This window comes from Schistocerca gregaria, unplaced genomic scaffold (genome assembly GCF_023897955.1).
Source record: "Schistocerca gregaria isolate iqSchGreg1 unplaced genomic scaffold, iqSchGreg1.2 ptg000615l, whole genome shotgun sequence".
NCBI classification, from domain to species: domain Eukaryota; kingdom Metazoa; phylum Arthropoda; class Insecta; order Orthoptera; family Acrididae; genus Schistocerca; species Schistocerca gregaria.
In genome coordinates this window covers 206,045-224,184 of record NW_026062003.1, presented here as the reverse complement: position 1 = coordinate 224,184, position 18,140 = coordinate 206,045, and the positions used below count along the sequence as shown (strand labels likewise).

The 18,140-nt window shown below is 42.8% G+C and overlaps 4 protein-coding genes and 2 long non-coding RNA genes across 14 annotated transcripts; 4 read left to right on the top strand and 2 right to left on the bottom strand.

The window, feature by feature from the left end:
- The first annotated feature begins 1,673 nt into the window (after positions 1-1,673).
- LOC126316972 (uncharacterized) lies at positions 1,674-2,250 on the top strand. Its single transcript, XR_007556356.1, has 3 exons — positions 1,674-1,817; positions 1,948-2,045; positions 2,167-2,250. It is a non-coding gene; the product is annotated as an uncharacterized LOC126316972 (long non-coding RNA).
- A 1,689-nt stretch (positions 2,251-3,939) lies between these two features.
- Positions 3,940-5,751, bottom strand: LOC126316971 (FACT complex subunit ssrp1-B-like). Its single transcript, XM_049993002.1, has 3 exons — positions 5,676-5,751; positions 5,009-5,522; positions 3,940-4,921 (listed from the first exon to the last, which is right to left on the bottom strand). The coding sequence occupies exons 2-3, from the start codon at positions 5,516-5,518 to the stop codon at positions 4,229-4,231; spliced, it is 1,203 nt and encodes a 400-aa protein (XP_049848959.1). The 5' UTR covers positions 5,519-5,522; positions 5,676-5,751; the 3' UTR covers positions 3,940-4,228.
- A 113-nt stretch (positions 5,752-5,864) lies between these two features.
- On the top strand, positions 5,865-6,418 carry LOC126316989 (uncharacterized). Its single transcript, XR_007556358.1, has 3 exons — positions 5,865-5,946; positions 6,037-6,186; positions 6,251-6,418. It is a non-coding gene; the product is annotated as an uncharacterized LOC126316989 (long non-coding RNA).
- A 412-nt stretch (positions 6,419-6,830) lies between these two features.
- Positions 6,831-12,245, top strand: LOC126316945 (uncharacterized). Of its 9 annotated transcripts, none has more exons than XR_007556347.1 (8): positions 6,831-7,164; positions 7,259-7,373; positions 7,455-8,830; positions 8,910-9,454; positions 9,517-10,922; positions 11,013-11,031; positions 11,103-11,237; positions 11,552-12,193. XR_007556347.1 is itself a non-coding variant. In XM_049992980.1 (8 exons), the coding sequence occupies exons 5-8, from the start codon at positions 10,567-10,569 to the stop codon at positions 12,188-12,190; spliced, it is 1,149 nt and encodes a 382-aa protein (XP_049848937.1). In that variant the 5' UTR covers positions 8,337-8,462; positions 8,637-8,830; positions 8,910-9,100; positions 9,178-9,454; positions 9,517-10,566; the 3' UTR covers positions 12,191-12,193. The 9 variants fall into 9 exon arrangements, 4 of the variants coding, with proteins under 4 accessions (XP_049848935.1, XP_049848934.1, XP_049848937.1 ...); XM_049992980.1 differs by lacking the exons at positions 6,831-7,164; positions 7,259-7,373 and having other exon boundaries at positions 8,337-8,462; positions 8,637-8,830; positions 8,910-9,100; positions 9,178-9,454; XM_049992978.1 differs by having other exon boundaries at positions 6,891-7,164; positions 7,455-9,454.
- A 1,734-nt stretch (positions 12,246-13,979) lies between these two features.
- On the top strand, positions 13,980-15,017 carry LOC126317002 (zinc finger protein ZPR1 homolog). Its single transcript, XM_049993036.1, has one exon. It carries the CDS (start codon positions 13,980-13,982, stop codon positions 15,015-15,017), a length of 1,038 nt encoding a protein of 345 aa, XP_049848993.1.
- Positions 15,018-15,510: 493 nt separating this feature from the next.
- On the bottom strand, positions 15,511-18,070 carry LOC126317001 (uncharacterized). The gene is made up of 2 exons (XM_049993035.1): positions 17,458-18,070; positions 15,511-17,294 (listed from the first exon to the last, which is right to left on the bottom strand). Exons 1-2 carry the CDS (start codon positions 18,068-18,070, stop codon positions 15,511-15,513), a joined length of 2,397 nt encoding a protein of 798 aa, XP_049848992.1.
- Between the last annotated feature and the right edge of the window lie 70 nt (positions 18,071-18,140).

Genomic DNA, 18,140 nt, shown 5'->3' with positions numbered 1-18,140 from the left:
TGCATGCCGTGAATGCTCGTATCCGATGACAAATCCCATTTATTGACGACAACAAGGCAGCTTCGGTAGTTCTCGAGAATGTATCTTGAAATTCGAGCGTCTTGCATTTTGGGGCCGAGGCGGGCATCAAGAAGGAGAATAGAAACATGAGAATTTTCAATTGATCTGAGTGAATGGAGAACTGAGAGACGTTCTAAATCCGTGCATTGAGACTTTTTTTTAGTGATTCCGGCTGTGTCGACGATGGTAATAGGATAGGTATTCTTCCAAAGGATGCGCTCATCGATAGGTGCAGTCGTGGTATAAGGAATAGGAGACACAATACTTCGTTCAAAGCCAAGAACACGATTAAGAAAACTCGACTTACCGACGTTCGGCACGCCGACTATTGCAACGCGGATTTCCTTGCGGCGCCCATCGCTGTGATAAGCAGTCGTCGTTATCAAGCCATCCTTACTTAATGCATGCTCCGATTCTGGTTCATCAGGAATCGTTCTCTGAAAACCTAAATGCGCGATTGACGATAAAATCGCATCTATAAGGTCATATACACCGATATTATGTGTAGCAGAGATAGGAAAAGGAGTACCAAACCCAAGCCTAGTAAAAACATTGTTTGCTTCATCACTTATACGCTTTGGGTTGTCACATTTGTTGATAGCCACAAAGATAGGCTTCGATGACATTTTTCGCAACATTTTGGCGAGTTGCTCATCCTTTTTTGTCAGACCAGATTCATAATCAACGATGACAATAATTATGTCGGCCTCCTCTGTCGCTATTAGAGCCTGTGCGTGGATGCTCTCCGACCACTGGTCTGAGCCAAAAAGGCCGCCCGTATCTACTAAAAGTACAGGATAATCGTCCCACACTATCGAACCGTACTTACGATCTCGAGTCGTTCCAGAAATATTAGTCACAAGGGACTCGTTTTTCTTAAGGAGTCTATTAAAGAATGTACTCTTTCCAACATTAGGACGTCCAACAATAGCTATCAGAGGCTTTCTGTCGATAGGTAGTGGAGTTGAGAAGGTCTGAGGTGATGCTAATGTCTCATCTAAAGATTCAGAACAGGGTGAATGACCAGACGAAGGGGCTATGCCAATAACACGAGCTACATCTGGTTTTTGAACATTCATGCTTTGAGCATGGTCCGAAGGAACAGGCTCTAATATAGAAGGGAGAAGGGGTGTAGATACTGGATCCAGTTCCCCTTTTTTTGAAAGATGGCATAGGTTAACTGCTTGAATGTCATATTGTATTTGTGAAGTCAGATTTGTGTGTTTTTCATTGTCTTGTATGCGAGCCGTAATAGGGTTCAATAATTCGCTTTTATCTGTGAAAATAGAGTTGCCAAGATCATCTCGTTGATTTGAAAAAAATTGTGATTCTGAGGCGCAATAACGACAAAAGAACTTTTGATAAGCGCCAAAAGAAGAAAAGGGGAGGGTAATATTAAGCTTGGGTACCCGATTTCTTTTTCTTCGAAGAATTTTCTGAATGACCCAGATATCACTTCGGTGCTGAATTAAATTTTTAAAGATGTAGAACATTTAGACTGCAACATAAAACTAAAAAAGGCAGAAAAAAATAAACAATTATCAATTATTATCATTATTTTTTATCATTGCTTCCTGTTTCTCTTTAGAATTCTAACTCCAATGGCCGGGAAGGACTTTGTTTTACCGCGTCTCGTGCGTTCGAATTCAAATCTTCGAGATATTCCTCAATCCAAGTCGACACCTATTTATCTTTTGTTCTAATCAGCCAATAGCCTATTTCTTCAAACAAGCAAACAGTAAAAGATTGTTTATCTGGTACTCAAATTCAGCTATTCTTAAGACATATAATTTATTACGTGCACTTCTGGAAATATTTGAATCGATTTAATTTAACGTAAATAATTTTTTGGCCTACATGTCTCTTTTCTAATTTGTGTATTTATAGTTATTTTTAATACTATTGTGTTCAATCGCTCAATAGGCTGGGTATATCCAGAGGACGTTGTTTTTGATATTGGGAAGGATGGAGAAAGCGTCTATTTTGTACGTTTACTGGGAGAAAAATATGTACAAATTTTATCAAACTCTCAGTTCTATTCAATTCTTAGTTACGGAACGCACAATCAAAGCTGGTGATTTAATCTTCGATAAGTGAAATTTTTAGGTAAGAGTGTTTCATTCAGAAACCAAAAAAACAATAGAGGATTTATGTACAAAAGTAGAACAGAAAGTGCGAGCCAAAAGTAAGCGTCAGCATAAGATCTCATTTAGTTTTGAAATTACGTCAAAATTTGTTTTTTGGAGTTCTGTACAGCTATGGGAGAAGTGGTCTTTTTTGTTGGATTTTCAGCCTCAAATATCAGAGCAGTCTATAGCTCTACATTTGCGGACGATGATAGAGAAAATTATAGACCATTGCATAGCAAAACCGAACGCAGATTGGCCTAGCGGGCTGATTCAGGACATTGCAAAGCAGAAGAAACCAATTCCTATTAAATTTAAAGCTGATGTAGAGGAATTATAGACGCATTTGCAGGAAAATAGAAAGAAACAGACAAAAAAAGAGTCAAAACAGAGTTTGCTGTAAATATAAAGTCTCTTGACCCTCTAATTCCTGAAATTTTGATCAATGTATAGAGTTTCACAGTGTCTATTGAGCAGCTCCGCATTCGATACTGCAAAAATCGATGCATTATAGCTGTATGGATTTTGACAAGGACAACATTTCTTATAATGGCATCTTGATATACTCTATTTGTTGGAGTTTTATCGGCATGTTCAACAAAATGTCTAAGGTTTAAAAATTAATAAAGTCTAAGAAGCAAGAAGATAGAAAAACGCTCAATAACTTATCCCTTCATACAATACTTTTAATCTTGTTTGTCGTAAGAACCTACCTACCTATATGGATTTTAGAAATAAATAAGCATACGATAACAACGAAACGGAAACGGAATTTATCCAGATTTACTGATGATTTGCCTCAATTAGTGTAACACAAATTGAATCGTTCAAAAACTGCATAGATACGTTCAATATACTTTGGATTAACTTGAACATGGAGATAGCCGGGCATTTATCAGAGGTTTTAAGCATGATAATCAGCCCGTTGTAACTACAAAAAGGTTACACGCATACGTTTAATTCATAGCTAATCTGAGAAACATGTCAGTTCTTTTTTAGCTATACGTACAAAAAATTATATTGTCCAGCAAAAAATTAATTAATCCCTCTATTTTCGGCGCCTACTAGTATGCTTGCTTGAAATATCGCTTCTTTTTTTGATTCAATGTGTACGGAAGCGTCAGTTAATTTGTACTTTTAAGCTGGTTTATCCTAGAAAATTTCAAACTCGTTTTACATTTATGCGCGATAAAGAGTGAAAAGTCAATATGTTGCTCTTAGAATTGATAGGCAAATTCTATAGATCCAGTGAAAAGTTCCGCGTATTTGTAATGCGTAAATATAAGAAGAAGCGAGGCTAAATAATTTGCAAATAAACCGTCGCACGCATGCGTTCTGTTAATTGCGGTCACATGGTGAACATTCTAATGGGTGCCTCAACAGACCTCGTAGGTTTTGTAAATACCAATTTGAAAGCACACTTTTTTTTTGCAAAAATAGTAAAAATCAGCTATGAGTTGAGAGGCATTTGAGCCCCTACACTAGTCGCTTCAATATACTTGGTATTTAAAACTTTCAGCTATGGACCGAGGGTTTCCAGTTCAAACGCAACAATTTTCGGTAGCTATCGATAATATTCCAACCGATTTTATTTTAACAAACTATCGTAATACTTTGTTCTTTTTAATTACACAGTCAGGCAAATGGGGAACGATTGTATGTAATTGACAAACAAAAACTTTAGGCTATTTACAACGATGTAGACTTATCTCTATTATGTGCACATTTGATTGAAAAAGATAAGAGCACAAAGCGATAGTCTATTTAAGAATGAGTTCAGCTTCTCTGTGAAGACGTTAATAGGGAGAAGAGATGACCCCACTTTAGAAGCCTTTGCCCAGCAGCTAATTGAACTAGTGGGTGAAAATTGTGACAAACCAATAATCCTTGCTATGGGCCTTTTACACAGTCAAGACAAATCAAGATATGCTCTTAGCCCGGAAACATACAGAGTTATCATTAAGCACATACTTGACCATAGGGTCTGGTAAAAAATTATTGTGTGAAAACTCTAGTGATACAAGTTGGCGCTACAAATCGAGTCAATTAGTTTTAATTTTTTTTTTTGATTGCATGTTACCAATAAATGTAACTTCGAGTTCCGCAAAATTCGGTAACGAGGCGACATCTTCGTTATCACGAATACGAATATTAGGAAGTTGAGTTATACAAAGAATGTCTCTTTTATCGTGCTTTTTTGCCTGAATTTTCTTGATCAACCGCTTATACGTAAGCTGTCTTAAATTAATCTTGTCAAAAAGCTCTTCATTTTCAGCGCGGACTTTAAATATTTTGTGCTTGTTATCCTGAGAGTTTTCTGTAGTTTGAGTAAACTCTTGAGCTAATTTTTTATCCTTACCCACTTCGTTAGTCTGACTAAGCAACCACTGCTGCTTTTCGTTTGCATAACGTAACCGATCTTTGTTAGCCTCGTCATAATAGGGTTTTTTTTGAGTTACGGAGAGTGCCTTCCATCGACATGCGATTTCACTAATAAGAACTGTGGGTGTGGGATTGAGCTTCTTTTTGCACAGTTCTTCCTGTATCAATGGACGGACGCTTTTAGAGAAGCAGATATAGGCACTCGAGGCTTTTTTAGGTGCGTCTACTGCCTTCTTCCATTTGCGTTCTTTTCTCTTTCGTCTTCGCTTAACAACGACAGTATCCAGCATGTTCTGATTGTTCTCTGAATTTGCTTCCGCATCGTTGTTTTCTTCTTCTTCGCTCGTCTCCTTCTACAATAAATTTAATTATTTGAATTAATTAGCGGAGAACATAGGAATTTTAAAGAATAAAACATTAGATTTTTTTCTTAAGCGTACCTCCTCCCTAGATTCATTTGGTTCTTCCCAAAATTTCATATCTTTGTCAGTTAATTCACTGTCAGAGCTTGCATGATGAGTCTGTGACCTCTTTTGATTGGAGTGGGCGGAGTTTTTATTGGGTAGGTCGCTTTTGATGTCGTATTCATCATCTTCATATTTATTGCTTGAACTGGATATCTCGTCATCACTATGTAAGATATCAACTCCAGGTGATAGTGTTTCATTATTCACAAAATGCTTTGTATGAGATTCGTATTTATCAGCTTGCTTATCCATCGACGTGAGCTTCCTATGTCTCTTATTCTTAACGTTTTTATTTGAATGAGAATCTGAAGTTTTGTTATTTGTAAAATAGAAAGATTCATCTATATTTGTAGAATATAAAGGTTTAGACGTTTTGGCTTTATCTTTCTCTTTTCTTATAGATTGGGAATCTTTTGTTGTGCTGCCGTTATGTTTTGGTGTATTAGAAGACTGTTCAAACTTCTTGCTATAACGGCTAGACATGTTTCTATAGTGGCCGAACAATTAGGTTTTAGAGTTTAGGCTGGTGAAATGTAGCGGTGAATAAAAAGAAAACTCGGCTACAAGGATAAGACGTTGTGTAATAAACATTAGAATATATTAAGTAGCGCGACACTCCAAGTCTCTCAATTAATCGTACTATCTATTTTTTGTGATAATAATACTTATAAATACGACGTAGTTTATGGTCTATATACCGATAAATAAATAAAAAATTCACAATTTTCTATGCATTATTTTAATAAAACCGATGTCTTTCATCTAAAAAGCTATATCGCTAAAACATTATACCTTAAAAACAAACAGATAAAATTTTTTATGCCTATTTCATTGGTATAGTTTTTGATTCGTTCGACGAAACTCATACATCCAAATACATTTTCGGCAATGTTAGTAAATGCTGAGTTTAGGTATGAGGAAGTTTAAATATCCGCATTCTATTCTATATTCAATAACCTGGGAACTCATGTATAAAATAAACTCCAATACTCTGAGATTAGCGGCGGACTCGAGCTTATAATGAAAAATAAAGCCAAGCAGCTGCAAATTCCATTCGATACACAGACTATATCTCTACGTGAACTGGTAAAATACATATCGGAAAATTTGGTGTCGGAAAGATTAGACCTGTTTCTTCAAGACGATGTTATGTATGTCAGACTATCTCAGCTCTTTCCGCATTACCACTAGCTGACGTAGCTTAAAAAATAACAGAAGACCCGGAATACTAATTTTGGTAAATAACATTGATTGGGAATTACTGGGTGGTAGCGATGCATCTATATCTAACTCTGACTGCGTTACATTTATCTCAACGTTGCATGGGGGTTAGGAGAATCCATTAGATGAATGTGATCAATTCAACGTGCAAGAATTCTAAGTTCGCCCGAAACAGTTCTGTAAGTTATTATAATAAATTTTATTAGCTATAAACTCAAGTTTAGAATAATGAACCTCCTTTGAAGAATCCTGATTTGAGCCAAAAAAGGCTTGTTTTCTGTTGTCCTTCAGATGGTTTTTAAAACTACCATAATGTGTGTTGTGAGCTGAACTGAGGCTTATAGCTCCCAATTGTACTAACCAGCCATCACTATCTAGTAAGCAGGGAATTTTGTCATTTTGGTATGTATTCCAATTGGCTGTTCTTTTATAGAAAAAAATGCAAAGGTATTAAATATGTAGTGTTTTCACTATATGCATAAGTTTTATGAAACATTTATTGAAATAAGGAGCTATAAAGTAATAATGATAAAAATTATATGAGCCTTTGATAGCATATTTTTTACCGTCCTAGAAATATTCAACGCTTTGGTTTTTAACATCTACACCTGCCGTTTAAAAACTACCCCTCACATGAAGTTTCTCCGCCAGAAACCACGACCAGTGTTAACCAGCTCAAAACCATAAGCTAACCAAAATGTTTTCAGCAACTTTTTTTAAAGTAACTGTTCGGTATTATTGCGTTTCCAACGATATCAAACGTGGGCATAAGATAATCGTTGGTCTTGGAAACCCGGGGAGTCAATACGAACATTCCAGACACAACATTGGATACAATATTGTTGATTCATTTTCTTCTATTCATAAAATTCAACTTCTTCGACATAAATTTGATAGTTTGTATAAGAGTAGGTAATCTGCGCATAGGATATGTCGTCGATCGGCCCATTTCTTTAATTTTATTGATTCAGTGTTTTCTAATTTTTTGACTGCCTCCGATAGCAAGTACACTTTTTGGGCAAAACGTGACGCTAGTCAAACCCTTAACTTTTATGAATCAATCTGGAAAGTGTGTTAGACGTTGGGTAGATTACCTCAAAATTCCTTATAGCGACTGGTCCGTAATTCTATTATTACTAAAATTCTGTAACTACAACTATTGAGAACAATCTTTAATTTTGCATTAAACGGGTAACAGTTTGATTATACACGATGCGGCTGATTTACCATTTGGAGTAATCAGGTTTAAATGTCAAGGTAGATCAGGAGGTCAAAATGGAGTCAAGGACATCATCGAAAATCTTGGAACAAATCATTTTCCTAGAATCAAGGTTGGAATAGGATGTCCAGCTAAGGACCAAAATTACGACCTAAAATCCTATGTTCTTAGATCTTGGCCCTCAAGTGATAGAAAAAAGCTGGATTATTTAATTGAAAAAGGCGTTGAGTGCGTAGAAACGTTTTTGGTTTACGGAGAACGAAAGACTATGAACAAGTTTAATGACAAGAGAAATACAATTTTCACAGATAAAAACTCTGAAGAGCCCTGAAACTATGTCGATATTTGAATGTATGTATCTGTCAACTGGGTTGACAAGTTAACAAAAAACGGACATGATACCTCCCTAATTATTAAGGTGATTCAGGCATTTCATAAAAATGCTAAATTAAAGATAAATTCAAATATCGTGATATATAGTTCGACAACATAATAGATTTGAAAAAGGCATCTTCAGCCATCTAGGCTCAAGGTAAACACTTTTTTTTACTAGAAAATACTAAGATATCCTTTATACCATAGAAATCGTCTGGCTCATTGTTGCAGCTACCCCGGTAACCGAAGGCCTCGCTGTCAAAAAGAGTTATGCTTAGCGGCTGAGTACAATTAAAGTGATTTATCCGATGGATCGCTTATATCCTATGTCGCGTAGATACAAGATTCAGTGCAAAACAGCATGTGTATGCCATGTAATGCAAAGAGCAAAAATAGTCATTAAACCGAGAGGAATATATGCACAGCGCGTAACTCGAATTTTTTTGAAAGATTCGGACAAAAGAATTGAAAAAATAAGGTGCTCTTAGTGTTTCAGGTGCAGACAACGTATGAACATTCAAAATTTGCGTTCGTTGGCTATTGATGCATCTGAGAAGTCTTCATTTGATACTGCCATATTTTTTGCCGATAAATTAGTAGCCTTGGATCCGGGTAATACTCTTTGCCTCTTATTTTGACACTTTTAACTCTTGCTTCCTTATCAGCCAAGCTGAACAGATAAGAGCCACATGGACTCCTCAGGTGGTTGTGCACCTTTCTCAATATCTTTAACTGACTCTTAAAAATCCGCTTTTCACTCGAATGCCTTGCCTGGTATGCCTACAGACAACTTGGACAACGTTTACTTATTAGCACAATGTTATTTCAAGTCTGGCCAATATAAGCGAGCCAACCATCTTCTTCAGAAATATCGACAATCATCATTGAGCAATTTTAAGTCGTACAATGATGCGTCGGTGAACTATAATATTCACAGCGATATCTACAAAAAATGTACACTTTTACTTGCGAAGTGTCGAGTACGTAAATAGCGCTACTGCGTACTTATGCAAACAGAGGTTCGAATTCGAGTAATCTCAACCTATCATTCGTATATAGGTTCAGTGTAAGGATTGGTATGGCTGTATCGAAGTCCTAGGCGATCACAAACAGGATGAGGAAGAAATGAGAAGAGAAGATTCTGATGAGCAAGTTCCTATTGGCGAGGGAATTAAAACAGACGCCGCAATTTGCTTGTTGAGAGGAGACGCATTTGAAGCTCTGGATTTGAGACAAAGAGCAGTTTATTGGTATAAAAAGGCCCTATACGAAGATGTTTTTTGTTACGAGGCATGGGCTAAACTGACAGATAAATTGATGCTCACAGGTCCAGAAGAACAGCAAGTTATCCGATCGCTTCAGTTTCCCAAGAATGCAGAATGGCTTCGGACTTTTTATCTCTGCAAAACCAGCAGTTTTATGAGCTGTTTTGGAAGTGTTAAAAATGGTGTGGTCTGTCCCGGGAAAAACTACGAACAGATCGAACCTTTTTATAAATTAGAGCAGAGTCGCCAATTCGAAGATAATGAATACGTATTGGCGTTTAAAGCCAATTCCGCATTTTACTACGGGGAGTTCAGCAATGCCTACAAGATCTCAAAAAAGTATGTGTGCAAAAAATTTCTTTTTTCGGGGTAGATGGAGGCGACTTTAACACCTTTTTTAGAATTTTAGATAAGTATCCGCACTCTACAAGTGTACTTCCCGTGCATATAGCCTGCTTGGTAGAGCTCGATATGACCAATGATTTATACTATCTTGCACATAACTTGATAGATCAATATCCGAAGGCGGCCATCTCATGGTACGCCGTGGGCTGTTACTACTACCTCATTGGATCTTGGCCCAGTGCGCGCCGCTACTTTAGCAAGTCGAATGTTCTTGACCCAGAATTTGGGTTGAGTTGGCTTAGTTATGGACATACCTTCGCAAGGGAAGGCGAGCATGATCAAGCCATGGCTTCTTATCGAACAGCCTCGCGTCTGCTAGCTGGCTCTCACATCCCCTACCTCTCTATTGCCTCAGAACTTATACGGGTCAATAATCTTGAGCTAGCCAGCGAATTCGTTGGAAAAGCCTGTCAAATGCAGCCACTAGACCCCTGTTCTGTTCACGAAGTGGGCGTCATTCAATACTTAAAAGGCAACTGGAAAAAAGCGATTGAACATTTTGAAAAGGTGCTAGAAATGGTCGAAAATAATCTAACCGAAACTTTCGAGCCAACCTTGTTCAACGCAGCACACGCTTACCGAAAAATTAAGAACTACGATAAGGCAATTGAGTATTACGAGCAAGCCGCTAACCTTTTGCCCTATAACCCAACAGTTTATGCGGCACTAGGATACACATATCATTTGAGAGGCAACCTTGACGATGCGATTCATTATTACCATCAAGCACTGGGTCTGCTTCCGGAACATTCATTTTCTGCTGATATGCTCCAGCAGGCTCTCGAAGAGCAATTCACACAAACGGATGCTTCACACTTACTCGCCTTATAATTTTTTTCATTTAGTTCCAAAGCTCCTAGCGCGTTGGCGGTTTGTTACAACAGAACCTCATGGAGCCATATTTTTTTGCTCGATGTTTTATTGGGTGACCAAAAAAAAGCTGCATATATGGAAGCTGTTACAAAGAGGAGTCCGATAATTTGACTTGTTATACGTTTTCTCTATAGTTTTCTTTTCATATTATTCCAGCTTGCAAATTATTTCACATGCATCTTGGTTCTGTGCCCAGCCTGAGAGATTGTGCTTACCACTTTTCTCTGCCTAAGCATGCTTTAGTTTCTTCTCGCCGAGGATCCGTAAAACATTTTCATATTCCTACGTTCAAATCTAGAGAATTCACGTACAGGAGGCAAGCAAAGATGAAACCCATAGTTTACAGCAACCTACGTTTCGATAAATATCCCTTTTTGCAGCACATTGGACATAATCACGACATAATCGACAGCTCGGACGGCGACAAGGGCTCCAATGTGTCAGATGATCGTGAACATAAACGTATACAGACCATTGGAATCCGTTTGACTGTCCTTGGGCTCGTAACTAATGTAATTTTGACAGTCAGGTATGTCGGTTTACTTCCTATCAAACATTCACCCTCTGAAACACTTAAATTTGCATTGTGCTGAGTAGAAATTTCTTACATTCATTAAAGCAAAGGTCTCTTTGGAATTGTACAGTCTTATTTATTTGGCACAAAGTTTTTTTTTTTTGCATAGTTTTGACGATAGCACTTTGCGTCTAGATTGGAAATTCTGCCTCTTTGGTATCAGATTCGCTTCACTCGCTAGGTGATTTAATAACCGACAGTATAGCCTTGGCCACATACCACATAGCTTCAAAGCCCACATCGAGCGTCTATCCTTATGGATATTACAAAGTATGTCATTGAGCGTCCTTTACCACTTCGTTCGTATGCGCGTATCTTATCGCATGTATGAGATGTTTCCCTTGAAGTGGGCTCGTCACAGCTTGTCACACACTGCAGGTTCCACCTTTACATGCGCAGTGCAGAGTTAAGTGTGGTTGTTTTTCTCTTTCCTGCATAGCTGTGTTTGTAGTTTGTTTCCGGTACATCCACCCCGATACGTTTGACTTTGCGGGCGCATCTTCTTGAAGGTGTCGGGCGACGCTTGTCCATTTAGTCTTACGATTTACTCTTTTTTTTTTTTACAACCGCGACACGTACCACAGTTTGACAGCCTAGGCGGCTTCACTGTGTCCTTTTTGCTGGTTGTCACTGGACTTGGAATAGGCTGGCAGGCAGCAGTTGAATTAGCGAGCGCACCGGCAGTTACCCCGACCCCCATAACGCTATGGATAGCATTGGGGTGCATCATAACAAAGGAGCTGTTGTTTCAAATGACTATTCGCATTGCTAAGAAAGCCAACTCGACCGTTCTCGTGGCGAATGCTTGGCATCACCGTATAGATGCCATATCCACTGCTCTTGCCTTCGTCGGAATAGGGGGAGAGATGCTAGGTATCCCTTATTTGGACAATGTGGCTGCTATATTTGTGGCCGGGATTGTAGTTAAATCTGGAGTTTCAGTCATTAGAAGAGCCATTGACGAACTAACCGACCGTAATTACTTTGATAAGTTCGAGAAGCATTTTTCTGAAGTCTCCGAATTACTTCGCATCCGGATTGGCCGGGTCCGCTTGAGAAAGTCTGGACAGAAGCTAATTGCTGACTTGGTTATTATCGCAGACAGCCAAGATTTGCACCAGACTCTAGAGTTGGCCAGAAGTGCCAAGAAAAAGCTAAGAGAAAAAATACCTGCATTGGAAGATATTGTGATAGAAATTCACGAAAAAGAAAACAGATTGTAGTGATTTCGGTTTTTGCTTATAAAAATGAACAAAGCTTGTCTATTTTTTTCAAAAATTAATGAAAGCCAAAAGCATGGTTGGTTTTTCTTTTTCACGGATATGGGTTGGAAGTGTTATTAGTTGAATCAGCCAAAGCACGCATTTTTATGCACTCTTGTTGGCCACTGCTCTCGTCGGCCGTCAATTCTTTCTAAAGTGGAGCGCAGGGCGACTCCAATCACTTTGAGATATATCTTACCGAAGAGAAATTCATTGGCTCGGTACCGCTGAGGCCTGATTCCCATACAAAGTCTAGTAAATGACGGTTATCTATGCCTGCCACGGATTGGAAGCTTGAGTGAGAGAAGTCCCGAGGTCAGCGTTACACAAAATTCGGCTGATTTCCGAGGCCGAAAACTGAGAGCTTTATGAGCGCGTCGTAATCGTCGAGCTGTCGATGCTCCGAATTCCATAAGGTAGTTCGTTAACGGTATACCGATCTGAAACGATGGTTGGTGAAGGAATGTATGCCACAAATATTGAGCGAGGTTGACAGCCGCCCTGGACAAATTCCTGGGGCGTTCGCCTGTGGCCAAAAGCGGCGGGACGAAGATGGTCTATTTTTTTGGAGCCTCGTTGAAATTGAATGTTTGCGTTGCTCAAGAAAGCGCCTTTTTGATACGCTGGATCAAATTTGAGAGATTTTCTCGGTCTTCTGCGCTTGGTTCGTCTGCGACGAAAACACACAATTTGGTGTGGCCTGCAAAAGTGCGGAACGCACTGAAGCGCCGGAGTCAATGCAGGTAGGAAGAGTGAGAGGACGAGGTGCTTAGTGTTGTCCTGGAAGAGGAGAGGCGAATAAGATACGCATTTTCGACACTTCTATACAACTTAGGTGTATAGAGGCTGTCTAAAGAGAGCGAAGCGGAGGGGGCGAACGCGAGGGGCGAGAGAGAAAAAAAGCTGTCTGGGGAAGTCAGGGCAGAAGGAGGCGAACATGGTGGACGCGATTTAAGGGGAAAGGGACGTCAGAGAGAAGTAGGCGGTGACAACGACGAGTTGTTTCTCCGGGTTTATGCGGTTCTTTCGCAGTTTGGGACCTCGGAATTTGGCAGTCAGTCGCTGAGAGCGGTCTAGACAGCGGATGGGGAAGTGGCGTGAAAGAAGTAAATATTGTGAAATCAGAGGCGCTGAGATGTTATTTTTTTTTGCATTGATTATTGCTATGACTCGCCCTCAATCAGATCCTCAGAATTCCTTAGAGAGAGACGAGAAGGGGGATGCAGACGAGACAAATAATTCAAGCAATGACAGGAACAGGACGTTCGCCAATCTTGGCTCGGAAAATTCGACTACCAGTGTGGCATCGATGTGCATGAATTGTAGAGAAGAAGGAACAACAACCTTCTTGTTGACTACGGTTCCCTATTTTAAAGATTTGATCATTTCGCACTTCGAATGCCCGCACTGCAGTTACTCGGATAATGGTGTACAATTCGCGTCAGCGCAGCCGTCGTCCATAAAAATCACGTGCAAAATATCGTCTCAAGAGGTATGTGTGGACGCTGATGTGTGTGCATAGTGCACGTACGCCCGCAACGTTGTGCACGGCGCGCGGGGGGCTCAAAAGAGCGTCCTAACGTTGTGTGCGAAACGCGGATTGTAGGATCTCAACCGCTATGTAATCAAGAATGACTACGCGGTAGTCAAGATACCAGAATTGCAATTAGAAATTCCGGCGGAAACGCAGAAGGGGGCTTTGACGACTGTGGAGGGGCTGTTGAGAGAGACGTCTAAGGGTCTTGGATACATGCAGCACGTTCGCCGAGAGGAATGTCCGGAGACGTATGAAGCGATCGAGCGAGTTATTAGTCGACTGAACGAATACGCCGACGGAAAGGGTGAGTTTACCATCGTATTGGAAGATCTGACTGGGAACTCCTACATCAGCCACGTTGGCGCGACGCCGTTTGACGACAAGAAGCTGGTCACGACGCATCAACTCAGGACGAAGGAGCAGAACGAGCAGATAGGCTTTTGCGCCGAATCGTCATTAGAGTATCCCGTTAGCGAAGGGGCAATCAAAAAGGAGTCCCCGGATATCATAAAGGATCTGTTGGACCGCAAGGAGAAACAGCCTTCGGACGCGGAGCGGGAAGCCGGACCGAGCAAATCTTCGGTTTTCGAGTCAATTCAATCAATTGATGTGGACCGAATACACACATTTCCTACACACTGCTTTTCTTGTGGAGCCCCCGGAGAAGAGCGCATGATCAACTTGTCCATTCCCTATTTCAGGGACATTGTGATTATGTCGTTCAATTGCGACCACTGCGGATACCGAAACAACGAAGTTAAGTCAGAAGGCCCTATATCTCAATTCGGTAGGATCATTAGGCTAAGCGTGCTGCGCGTAGAAGACCTTTCCCGGGATTTGCTAAAGAGCAGCACGGCCGGACTGGAAATTCCGGAAATCAGTCTTTTTGTGGAACCCGGATCCCTTGGTGGCAGATTCACGACCGTTGAGGGGATCATCGCCCGCATAATAGAAAGCTTGGACGAACAGGCCCGCATGCTCGGAGACAGCGCTTCAGAGGAGGACAAGAAAAACTGGGACGACTTTTTTGAGAAACTTCGCTCGTTGCTGAAAGTGGAAAAGCCATTTACGTTGATCTTGAATGACCCCATTGCCAACAGCTATATCCAGAGCTTTACCGCTCCGGAGCCGGATCCTCAGATTCAGGAAGAAGACTACGTGCGCTCGAAAGAGCAGGACGAAATGCTGGGCTTGGACACAATGAATACAGAAAATTATGCGGAAGAGGATCAGAAAGAGGAGGTCTGCTAAGGCAAGCAAGCGTTTTTCTTGCGTACAAAACTTATGACGGCCGCCCGTCGCGGCGCGGAAGTTTGAGCGTTGGCGCTGGGACAGACAAAGGGCCGCCTGCCATGAGGCGCGAGGACATGCGCGCCGGTAGAAGACAAAAAACACGACTTCGCGAACGAGGCCCCGCCTCGCAGGCGAACGAGGAGGAGCGCGAGGAAAAATTCGTGTTCGATTTTGCGCCTCCGCGCGAAACATAAAAAAAAAAAAAAAAAAAAAACAGAGCTACAAAAAACACTTGTCTCGAGGTACAGGCAAAGGACCGTGCGACCTTGCTTGCGCGCTTCGCGCTTCGCGAGCTTCTCTCCTCGTGGGGTCGCTCCAGGCGCCTCTCGCGCGACGGGCGTCCGTTTGGCGGCGCGCACGGGGTCGGAAAAGAGCGGCGCGCCTCTCACGGGGCCGTTGTACCGCTCCCGTTATCGGGCGCGGGCGGGGCCGAAAAGGGGGAACGCTCGCGTCAGCGGAGAAGGGAGTGCACTTTTTTGGAGTTTCGAAGCATTTCCTTCGTTTGGCTTTTTCCGATGATGGGCTCCATCTGCAGTAGGTCATATCTGGAATACAAAGTGCAGCAGACGCCGTCTTGGGGAACCATGTTGACCAGCTCTGCGTAGTAGTGGGCGTGAAAAGGAGGCGCATAGAAGAGGATGTTCTTGACGCCAACGACGGGATCGCCTTTGTAGAAGTAGAGTCGTTCCGTGTAGAGCATAATCTGAGACTTCCCTTTTTTGAAGTAGCGTTGGTTGCGGGCGAGTTCCCATTCTTTGGTGTACTCGCAGCTGGCTACGAATTCGGCGTCGTCTTGAAGCTGCTTTTTGAAAAAGTTGCGGATTTGGACGTAGTCGAAGTAGCAGGGAATGAAGATGAGGGTTCCGGCGGACCACTCGCTGGTTATTTGTCTGTACAGGTGCGATTTGAAGTAGTCAAGACGAGTCTCGGCGGCTTTGTCGTGAGAATCGACGTCGAGACGATAGAAGACCTGACGGGCGAATGAAGTCACGCGGTCTATGCACCCGCGTTCCAATTCCAAGGAGTGGATGCGCACCTTTCCGCGCGCGTTCTTCAGCGTCCGATTGAACAGCGCGTTGACGTCGGCGTTGACGTAGTTTCCGAGCATCACGGTCTGGCGGTAGTAGGCGGCCTGGTCGTTCAGGTAGTAGGGCCGAACGCGTCCGAAGTCGGTTCTGTCGGGAGACGAGGGAATTTTGGACAGGCGGTCGAACACCCATTTGACGTGGTCCCAATTCTGCATCAAAAGCACGTTGTAAGAGTCCACGACCGCGATCTCGATAGAGCTCAAATAGTCCGTGTCGTGATCGTTGTTTTGAATAGAAAGGCGAAGGCCCAGCGGAGACGCAACGATTATGTCGCTCACGTAGAAGTCAGAGTAGAGGACGACGTGTCGCGGTGCGAAACTTATTCCTAGACGGAACACGTCGTCGGTAGATCCTTGAAACAGCGCGTGCCATAACTCCGACTTGTTGCTGCGGGGTACAAAGTCCGCGCAAAAATATTCGTCAAAAAACTTCCGTTTGTTAACTACCTGCGAGCGGCCTGTTTTGGACACGAGCTTGAGTACCAGCTCGACGAACTGCATGGCCGCGTTGCGCATCGGAAGCAAAACCAAAACTTTGGGCCTCGTGAACCCCTGGTCGCGATATTCCTCCTCTTCCCTATCCAAGTGCGCCTGCAGCTCTTTGATAAGATCCTCGCGCTCAGTCATCCCCCTCCAACGCATCGAGAGCTCGGCCGGTAGGTCTCGCATCGCCTCCATCTGGTCGGACTGCGCCCCAGTCGAAGCCCGCAATCTCTTCAACGCTTGAATCACGGACCGCCGCTCCTCACCGCGCCTCGCCAAAACGGCAGAATGGCTTCTGATTTGGCTCTGCGCGTTCAAAACGTGATCCACAACGTGAAGGGCAACCACCGACATCGACTCCAATCTATCAATGCCTATCCGAGACGCCCATAACGTGTCCACATATCCAGTCAAAATCCGGAACAACTCACTCTGCAATTTGGTCATTTTGAGCCTCCGGCCACTCATCCCCACCACCCCCTCCTCGCCCCCCTCTCCATCGCCAACCCCAGCAACCCCCTCGCGCACCGAACCCCTCGACAAAACGCCCACTACCTCTTCACCCAACGACTCCCACATCTCTTCAAACAACCCGTTCCAACCCTCAACTACTCCCTCGTTCAACCAGCGAAGTCGCGCGTCCGCGCGCTCAAACGCTTCGCACCCTGACACCAACTCGTTCCGACTAATCACACCCAAACAACCCGTCCTCGCGTGCTCAACATACTTTTGCGGAAGCCGACAAAGCTCTGTCGCTCGATCTATCGATCCCTGATTCAACTCCTTGTAAAAATAATTCGCACGTGCGAACTCTCCCCCCCCCCCCACCCATCTCTTGTCCACCCTCTTCCTCCTCCCCCTCACACAAAACTGCATCCCCCATCTCCTTCTCACGCTCAATCCTCCGAACCTTCTCCTCGTGTGCCTTCAACTCCTCCTCCTCCCCTCTTTTCCACCCCTCAACTCGACCTCGACCCCCCTCGAACTCACCCTCCTCCCCTCGACCAACTCCGCCTGTCTCCAAACCCTCCTTCTCGCACTCCAGCCACTCGCCATATCTCCCTCCACCGCCGCGTCCCCTCGCACCCAGCACCCTCCCCCTCTTCAGAAAACAACCCAACTCCTCGGAATCCCGCCGCACTTTGAACGTCTTCAGTAAACTTTCGTACTCCGAAACCACCGGAATCGGCTCGTCGTCTTCCACCCGCAACTCGCCTTCCGACCTGTCCCTCCGGCCCCTCCCAAAATTCCCCAAATGAGACACCTCCTTGGCATCCCGGTCAAGTCTCTCTGCTATCTCTTCTTCAAACGCGTCCGAAACCTCCGGATATCGCAGCTGACCACGACTCACCAACCGCTTTTTAAGCCTCCTCTCATCCTTCCTGCTCATCCGACACGAAGGAGAATCGTATTCTGCCACTTCATCCGACCCCCGCAACATTCTTCAGCTTGGACCCGCAAACACAAGCCCCAAAAACCACAACCAACCACGACACATCAAATACATTAAA

Excerpts from the sequence above, each read along its gene's own strand:
- LOC126316971 (XM_049993002.1), bottom strand. The coding sequence starts at position 5,518 with ATGTCTAGCCGTTATAGCAAGAAGTTTGAACAGTCTTCTAATACACCA. Across the intron at positions 4,922-5,008 it reads CAAATGAATCTAGGGAGGAG|AAGGAGACGAGCGAAGAAGA; the intron begins GTACGCTTAAGA and ends AATTTATTGTAG.
- LOC126317001 (XM_049993035.1), bottom strand. The coding sequence starts at position 18,070 with ATGTTGCGGGGGTCGGATGAAGTGGCAGAATACGATTCTCCTTCGTGT. Across the intron at positions 17,295-17,457 it reads AGAGGGTGGACAAGAGATGG|GGTGCGAAGCGTTTGAGCGC; the intron begins GTGGGGGGGGGG and ends AGTTGGTGTCAG.
- LOC126317002 (XM_049993036.1), top strand. The coding sequence starts at position 13,980 with ATGCAGCACGTTCGCCGAGAGGAATGTCCGGAGACGTATGAAGCGATC.
- LOC126316945 (XM_049992978.1), top strand. The coding sequence starts at position 10,567 with ATGCATCTTGGTTCTGTGCCCAGCCTGAGAGATTGTGCTTACCACTTT. Across the intron at positions 11,238-11,551 it reads ATCCTTATGGATATTACAAA|TTTGACAGCCTAGGCGGCTT; the intron begins GTATGTCATTGA and ends CACGTACCACAG.